We start from the raw sequence: 9,408 nt of genomic DNA on the forward strand, positions 1-9,408 counted from the left end.
GTCCCTAAATTGTCACAAAAAACAAACTCTTGCTTCCTCCTGGAGCTCAACCACTCATCACCATGTGTATGTGAGTGTGTTCTAAGTTCAGAAAATGGGTAAATACGGATCTCACAGTTTGGTTCCATTCTTTCAGAGGTTGGACACTTTCTATTTTCTGCTAGCTTTTACTCTCAAGCAGTCACTGTTATAATTTGTGTTAGCAAATAATTTTTATTCATAGAAAGTTTAGTTTGATATAAGCTATTTTGCTATTCTAGAAGTCTTAATTACATATATTAATAAATTATTTTATATTTTGAAACTATTGTAGTTATATTAAGAAAATAAATAAATAATTTCAATGCGTTAACTCTCTGACATCTGCGACTGGTTTTTCTTTTCCTTTATAGTAATACTATATTTTCCATATTAATTATCTGTTTGAAAGAAATTCTCTTACATTAAAGAATTGTATTTTACATTACGTTGAATAGAATTGACTGTATAAATATTTATATATAAATAAAATAGAGAATAAGTGTAATTAAGTTAGTGAAAGACCAGGTGAGGATTTTTGAGTTATATTCCTATGACAAAAGGGATATCATTGTGTGCATCTGAATATTAAAAAAAAAAAAGAAGGTGCCTCAATCATATGAAAAAATATTTAATGCCAAGAATATGCTGAAACTCTTGTACTCACTAGTGTGATCCTACATAAGTTAAAAAAAAAAAATCAGTGCTTCCCTAAGCACAAGAAAATACAGATGATAGAATAAGATCCAAATACACGTTGGTTTTCCTAGACCCCTAAGCAAAGAAGCTGGATGAAGGTAAATAAAAGACATGAGAAAGTGATAGTGACATGGACTCAGTTATTCACATATGATTCACCTGGTTGAGAAAGAACTCCACCTATTTTAAAGAAGTGTTTACTTTAACAATTAGTGTTTTATATCACTTCTGGAGCCCGCCTATTACTGTCCCCCAAAAAGGTTGTACAAGTACTTATCAAGGAATGAATTTAAGATATTGTTGTGAAACCACTACCCGTAATTCAGGGATTTTGCAAAGCTGTTTGAACTTTGATATATACTAAGTGACCTCAGTTAACTAGCGTCATAGTAATGTCCTTAAGTTCAGAGTCACATTTGACAAACTGCTAAACAACCAAACAACACAACTGGAATATTTGTATGAACGTGCCTTTGGGAATATATAACATGCTGTTACTATTCAATGTCATCCTGACCCTGTGGGTTTCCTGAGCTCATGCACAAGGTAAGTTGAAACACTTCTGAACACTCAGCTTCCCTCTTGAATGTAACTCCACGTTTTATCTACTTTCACCTGTCTTTATGTTTTAATGACAGACTAATAGGAATTGTCTGTATTGTGTCATCATGATAGAGTGTAACCTCACAGGAAAATTATCTCATATTCTCTTAAGGGAAAATGCAAAAAAATTATGTTTTTTCTGTTTTTTGAATTCCACAGCAAAAGGACTCTCAACGCTGATTATAAAGATAAGTGAATATGCTCACACAACATTAGGAAAAAAGTCACAGGCTAGCTTCTGACTTCAAAATGGATGGAGGTTTCTTATTTTTAATACAAGGAAATATTTGGGAGTGATGGATATCTTTATAATCTTGCATATGGTGATAGTTTTATGGATTCATAGGTCAAAACTCATTAAATCAGGCATTTCAAATATATTTAGTTTACTGTGTTTTAATTATAATTTCATACAGCTGTTAAAAGTCATTGACATCATGATCAATTTAATATTTGAATAAAATAAACAGCAGGTTAAAAGAAGTATCTATTTCAACAAAAAGTATAGTAAATTCTTAATTCCAGTGGAATGACAATTAATTTTACTTTACATTTCTGAGGTCAGAAGTAATTGTTGGGCAAATAAATAATTTTTACAGCGTTAACCCTAGCACATTGTTCATTGATGTGTTTTCTCATTTATAGTGAAATTTTCTATATTAATTTACCTGAATGCAATTGTTCTATGTCAAAAATTATCTTTTATAACATAACAAATATTGTGGATCCTTTCACTTATCTTTAAATTAAGGAGCACTTTATTTTTGTATATTAATTCTAATTTTACATGTACACATCTTTAAGATTTCATTGACACAATTATGTTTATTTCATTCTTTTACAACGCTGTGGATCCATCATGATACCTTTTTAAAGTGTCTTATTTCTTTTAAAATCAAAATCTCCTTTCCAAGTTATTGTTAACAAAACCTCTAATATGCTTGAGGATTTCTCATTGCACCATTTATGATTAGAATACAAAACACTATTTGTTATTTTTAATTTACAAGAAGAGTGAATCTAAATAATTTTTTGCGTGGCTGGTTTTGTATGCTATTTAAGTCTATATTTGGGCAATTTCTTTTATCAGCCACAACAATAACAATACAACAACGATTCCTGTCCAATGTAAACTATTCTCATTCACTGAACTCTTTCTAAAAGTAACCTTTGAGTTGAAAGTCCCATAAGCTTGGGTTGCAGCAAGGTTTTTCAACAGAGAATGGAAGCCATTTTGTGGAAGCACACCTGTGTGTAAATAGAAACATCTTTGTGTATTTAGTGGATGGACACAGGTTGAATTCTGTCCTCCAAAATTCATATGTTGAAGTTCTAACTCCCAGGAGCTCAGAATGTGTCTGTACATGAAGGTACGGCCTTTAAAGAGGTAATTTAAGTTAAAATGAGGTCATTATGATGGGCTCCGATTCAATAAATTGGGTGTCAGAATCAGAGGAGGAAATTAGGACACAGACCCATAGAGGGAAAACCTCGTGAAGACACAGGGAGAAGGTGGTCATCTACAAGCCAAGGAGAGAGACCACAGAAGAAAGCAGCCGTTCTGATACCTTGATGTTGGACCTCTCACCTCTAGAATTGTGAGAAAATAAATTTCTTTGTTTTAAGCTTCCCCATCTATAGCACTTTGTATGGCAGCCCAAGCAAATAAGTACAATCATACTTACACATTTTGAGTGTACAGTAATAATCAAAAATTATTTTTCTATTTTCCACTCAAGTATATTTAAATTCTTACATACATATTTTTAGAGGACATTCATCACCAGTTAGTAATTATATCTTAGTGGTTTTTTGTTGCTAATATTTTTCCTTTATGAATATTTTACATTCAAATTGTCTTCGCTGAAAAGGTTAGACATAGTCATATATACATATATGACTATATGTATATGAATATATATATTCATATGTGAATGTATATTTGTTCGTATATGTCTCCTATGCAACATGTGACGCGGACTGGGAGAGGAGGGATGGAAGGGGCTGAGATGCTGGGGAATCTCTGTGGAAGACACAGGAAGAAGAGGCACAAGAAATGAAAGGAGAACTACAGACAGTCCTCCCATCCCTCCAGAAGCAAACGTCTTAGATCTGGGAGGTTTACTACATAGAACCACTTTTGTTCTCTTCCTCAGCGTTTACATTTTTCTGTGTGATTTTAATCTTGAAAATGCTTCCAAAGAACTTAAACATCCTGAACTCCTCAAGTACCTATGTACTCTTAGTTATACATTGTCCCAGATCTTGGTCACTAATGCAAGTGGAATAATGAAGCTAAATAGAATAATAAATTCAACAATGGGATTATTAACATAAGTAGAACTATTCATTAATGTAGGATACTATTTCTTTTCTTAAGGAAGAACATGTGATTTTCCAGAGATAAAACATGGAACCATATATGATGAAAACAGTTATAAACAAATCTTCCCAGTTGACATAGGGAAATATTTCTACTACACCTGTGATCACAGCTTTGTGTCACCTTCACAATTACTCTGGAATCGAATAATCTGTACACGTGAAGGATGGTCACCAAAACCAAAGTATCTCAGTGAGTAAACACCCTCCTCATTGTCCGGATGAATTATCCAGTGTGTTCAGTGAGCGGAGAGGCTCTGCCTGAAGGCATCACAGAGCCTGGACAGTCATAGCAGCGGGAACCAGAGGGGCCAGCAAAGATGATCTATGTCATTGCTCGTTGTGAGAAGCTGTTTGTAGAAAGTAGCTTTACAAATGTAAATTTTTTCTATATTCGTCTTAATTACTGGCATGGCATTTTAATTTTTTACATGCATGGCCTAATTTTTTTTTTTTTTTTTGCATGGCCTAATTTTTAAGAAACAAAAATTTTTTACTTGATTTCTCTTCTGAAGTTTGCAAAATGTAATGCTCTTTCATTGCAAGATTTGTATCTGTCATCTTTTGGCTTTTAGGACGGTGCTTTTTCCCTTGGGTGGAAAATGGTCATTCTGCATCTTCAGGACAAACACACCAGGAAGGTGACACTGTACAAATTTGTGTGTGACACTGGCTACAGCCTCCCAAATAATCGGAGCAACGTTACATGTGCAGAAGGTGGCTGGTCCTCCTCTCCTAAATGCAGTCGTGGCTGTAAGCAAAACACTGTCCTCTGGGATCTTGTATTCTTTTATATTTTATGGAGAGATAACAGTATTTAGTATATTCACTATTGCTGTTTCTACTATTATCACCTTTTCAGTAACAGGGTTCCAACTGTGTCTAGGTAGACATGCAAATATCTGGATCATCACTAGAAAATCATCTTGTCTAGTTACATAAATTAATGTAGGTACTAATAGAAAACAATAGCCAAGTACACAGTGAAAAACTATAATTCTCACATTATATAGTTTCTTCAGTGTTTTTTGTTTGTTTGTTTGTTTTTTTGCGGTACGCGGGCCTCTCACTGCTGTGGCCTCTCCCGTTGCGGAGCACAGGCTCCGGACGCGCAGGCTCAGCGGCCATGGCTCACGGGCCCAGCCACACCGCGGCACGTGGGATCTTCCCGGACTGGGGCTCGAACCCGTGTCCCCTGCATCGGCAGGCGGACTCTCAACGACTGCGCCACCAGGGAAGCCCCCTTCAGTGTATTTTTTAATCAGAATCAACAAACTTGATAATACATATTGTGCTGCTTCTCAAATATACAGCATTTAAAATATAATTCCTAATAATTTCACATAATATAACAATGCATCAAAAGAAGCAAGTCAAAATATGGTTTTCTCATGATGCTTTAAAACGTAGCACAGTTTAATTCTGACAAGGTCATTTGGCAAGTTAGTGAATGATTCAAAGGAAGGAGACAAAGGGAGAGAAGAAAACTAGCCTTTTTTAGGTGTGCAAAACCAAATTTATAAAATTGAAAATTTCAGTTACCACATATGGCTTTTACTTTACTTCAACTTAAGATAAGTCTATTTATAATTCTGCTGAAATATGCCATCCACATTGATGATCTTTCCTATTATGATGTATGTGTGTTTTCCATACCTCTAAGTAATTCTCTGAAACTGTCTAACTGGAAATATTGTCAGATCCCATAGGTAAGAGCTCAGGCCTCCAAGACTGCTCTCCCACCCCGCCCACTTCAGAATTCAATCACAAGTCCAGCTTGTCATCTGTGCTTGTTTACTGGCTATACATTAGAGGTTCCTGGGACTTCCTCTTCAGGTTCAATTAATTTGCTAGAGTGGCTCATAGAACTTAAAGAAACATTTGATTTACCAGATTCCCAGTTTAAGGAATATAACTCAGCAACACGCAGATGGAAGAGATGCACAGGGCAAGATACATGGAAAGGTGCAGAGTTTCCATGCCCTCCTAGTGGCCACTCTCCCAGCATGTCCACATGTTCGTCTGCTAGGAATCTCTTAAAATCCCATTCTTTTGGTGTTTTATGGAGGCTTATCACAGGGGCAAATTGATTAACCCATTGGCCATCGGCAGTTGATGCAATCTGCAGCCCCTCTTCCCTCCCTGGAGGTCAGGGGTGTGGGACTGAATCTTCTAACATTCTCTTCACAAGGTGGCTCCCTTGGCAACCAGCTTAGGTGCTTTCCATTGCATATATACAATGGAATACTACTCAGCCATAAAAAAGAATGAAATAGTGCCATTTGCAGCAACATGGATGGACCTAGAGAATATTATCCTTAGTGAAATACGTTAGACAGAGAAAGACAAATACTGTATGATATCATTTTATATGTGGAATCTAAAAAATAATACAACTGAATGTATATGCAAAGTAGAAACATACTTACAGATATAGAAAACAAACTAGTGGTTACCAAAGGGGAAAAGGAAGTCAGGAGGGACAAATTAGAGGTGTGGAATTAAGGGATACAGACTACTATGTACAAAACAGATACGTGACAATGATATACTGTATAGCACAGGGAATTATAGTCATTGTCTTAACCTATAAGAGTATAATCTGCAAAAATATTGAATCACTACGCTGTACACCTGAAACTAACACAGTATTGGAAACCAACTACACCTCAATTTAAAACAACAAAAAATCTGATCATCCTGCTTGTTGGTGAGGATGAGAATCAACTGGAACTCTTACACATCGTTAATGGGAATGTAAGATGGCACAATCACCCTGAAAACCAGTATGGTAGTTTCTTGTAGATTCAGTCAAGCACATATCAGATAGCCCAGCAATTTTACTTTTAGGTATATATCAGGAAATAGTAAATATATGTCCATTCAAAGACTTGAGTTCAAGTGTTCCTAAATAGCTCTATCATAACTGCCACAACCTGGAAACACTCCAGAAGTCACTCAACAGAGGATAAAATGGGTAAACATATTTTATATCCACAGAAAGCTACCCTGCTCCACAATAGAAGGGAGTGACCTAGTGATGCAAGACACCACATAGAAGAATGGGTCTGACATTGGATGAAATAAAGCAGCCAGATTTAAGAGAAAGCACGCTGTATGAATCCATGATACAAAGTTGTAGGAAGGCAAAATTATAGTGACAGAAAGAACATGGGCTTCCTAGCGGAAGAGAGTTGGGGGAGGTGGAGTAGAAAGGAAACAACAGACTTTTAAAGGAAGATGAAAACTGCCTCTAGTTTGGTTGGGTTTGTGGTTACACAGGTGTACACATTGTCACATCATTGGTCCACATGCTAATATGTGTGGATCTTATTGTATGTAATTCATATCTGAATAAAGGTGATTTTAAAAATGAGCACTTGGAAACCAAAGATATAGCTGTCCAAAATATTGTAATGTGATTGAGTCACTAGAAGCCATAGAAATCTGCCTAAATAGGAAATTAAAAATGAGAGAATATATAAAATTATTAGAAACTAGAAGCTGCAGACAGAAAGAAGAGAAAAAAATTATAAAATATAAAAATAGCACAAAGGAGAGAGCAATGTCAACAAGATAAAGGATAAGACATCTCTCCTGGTATCCCACCTTCAACAATAATAATTTAGCATCTATCCACAAAATCCCCTTTATGGGAGATGCGGCACCCAGGTTCCAGGAGATTGTGAAACCCCAGGGGTGCAGTCCAAGCACAAGGACAGGTGTCTTGTTCCCTCCCAGTGTGGGTGAAAGTCTAGACTGAACACTTGGCCCCTGTTGATCAAGGTAGGGAGAGGGTTGGTCTCAGGTTTCTTCAATGGTGTTTTTCTAGAGTGAATCCTGTACTGTGAAAAAATGTTTCTCTTGCTAGGCTGATCATTTCCTGCACCTTTGGCTAAAGGAAGCAAAGTCTTCCTGGGACATTTTTTTGTGTGTTAATTTTGCCTGAGCATGAGATCATTTCTGGGTTGTGGTCTCAGTGCCCAGTCCAGGATACATACAAGGCAAAGTGAAAACTCAGACAACTCACTGCAGTGTAACTCCTTGAATCCCAAGGTCACTAAAAGATCTACTTCTTTTCTGCACCCTTCACAACATCTTACGTTGGTCTTTATAATACATTCAGGATTTTTAGTTAACAGAGGGAATATTTAGCAGAAGAAATAAATAAGCAGAAATGTTCCTGTCTCATTTTGTCCAGAACAGGAAGCCAGAAATTCCCTTTCACATTATACACATTTGTAATTCTTTGAATTTTATTTAAAAAGCTGATGTTTCTCTTGTAATAAAAATGAAAATCAATAAAAAAAATTACCAGAGATTCAATAGCCACTGCAGTATGCTTAATATATAAGACCAAGAAACTTTCTTTGTTTATCTTAGCTATCCATCTCTCTAGCATATATTCATTAAGGAAAACATCTTTAAATACCAGAATACTGCAAAGCAGACATATTTGTTAATGTCTTATGTGTGCTTTCATGTGGGGTGAAAGGAAGGGCTTAAAATGTGACTCTCAGTTTAAGTGATTAAACTTTTTTCAGTGAATCATTTCTGTCATCAGAAATCACAAGTCTTGATATTACAGATTGTTCTATACTTTTATTTACTTTCTTTAACCTGTGTTTGTCTTTGGTCTCTCAATCAAATTATTTTTCAGACTCTCAAGGAAAATATGGGCCTCCCCCACCAATAGACAATGGAGACATTACGTCATTCCCGGCAACAGTATATCCTCCAGGATCGACAGTTGAGTACCAATGCCAGTCCTACTATGAACTTCAGGGAAACAGATGCATAGTATGTCAGAATGGAGAGTGGTCAGAACCACCAAAATGCTTAGGTAAATATTTTAATCTTCTCATGGATCCTGGGAAAATCAGCTTACTTGGTATAATATTTTGCTGTTTATAATAGAATTTTTATGGATTAACAATTCTATTGAATGCTTGGCTAACAAATATTAATATGTGAGAAAATAAAGTTTGAAAAATTCTTGTTCAAGCAACTATAGCAATGAAAGGTTATTTAATAAAAGCTCTTAATGTGATAGTGGCATTATGAATCTTTTATTATAACACCTAATTATTAAATTAAACATAGTACCTCATTTTTATATCATTAATTGTTTAAAACGATGGAATCTACATCATGGATTTTCAATGAGTTGGTTTAGAAAATATTTTGAGAATGAAATCCTGGACCAGTGTAAAAGATTCTACTGGAAAGTCTGAAATTCTATGGAAAATATTTGTATGCTACTTAATGCTTTTTGTTGATTTTTTTAACTTCAGATGCATGTGTAATTTCAGAAGAAATTATGAAAAAACATAACATCCAGTTAAAATGGAGACTTGATAAAAAACTTTATTCTAAAACAGATGAGATTATTGAATTTATGTGTAAACATGGATATCATCCAAGGACACCTAACTATACATTTCGAGCAACATGTCAGAAAGGAAAACTGATGTATCCTACTTGTGGATGAAACAGTAGTTAAAACGCAGTTGTAAAATTGAAATATGTACCTGCATTCAGAATTTTTCATTATTAATCCAATTCTCAGTTTCTTTTACCAAGTAAATAAGAATTTGTGTTAAGTATTATGTGGATGATGTAATTATAATCTGGGAGACCAATGAATCACTTCTTAAAAGTACTTCATTAAAACCTGGCAAACCAAAATGCTATGTGTCCTGTTCA

General features: G+C 35.3%; 1 protein-coding gene across 1 annotated transcript in view; it reads left to right on the forward strand.

Annotated features, from left to right (window-relative positions):
- LOC116757160 (complement factor H-like) overlaps positions 1-9,193 on the forward strand; it is a 120,352-nt gene extending 111,159 nt beyond the window's left edge. Inside the window, exon 22 of the mRNA XM_032638586.1 lies at positions 8,997-9,193. Within this exon, the coding sequence (XP_032494477.1) occupies positions 8,997-9,193 (197 nt within the window). The remainder of the gene's footprint in view (positions 1-8,996) is intronic.
- Positions 9,194-9,408: the final 215 nt, after the last annotated feature.

This window comes from Phocoena sinus, chromosome 1, assembly GCF_008692025.1.
Source record: "Phocoena sinus isolate mPhoSin1 chromosome 1, mPhoSin1.pri, whole genome shotgun sequence".
NCBI lineage: Eukaryota > Metazoa > Chordata > Mammalia > Artiodactyla > Phocoenidae > Phocoena > Phocoena sinus.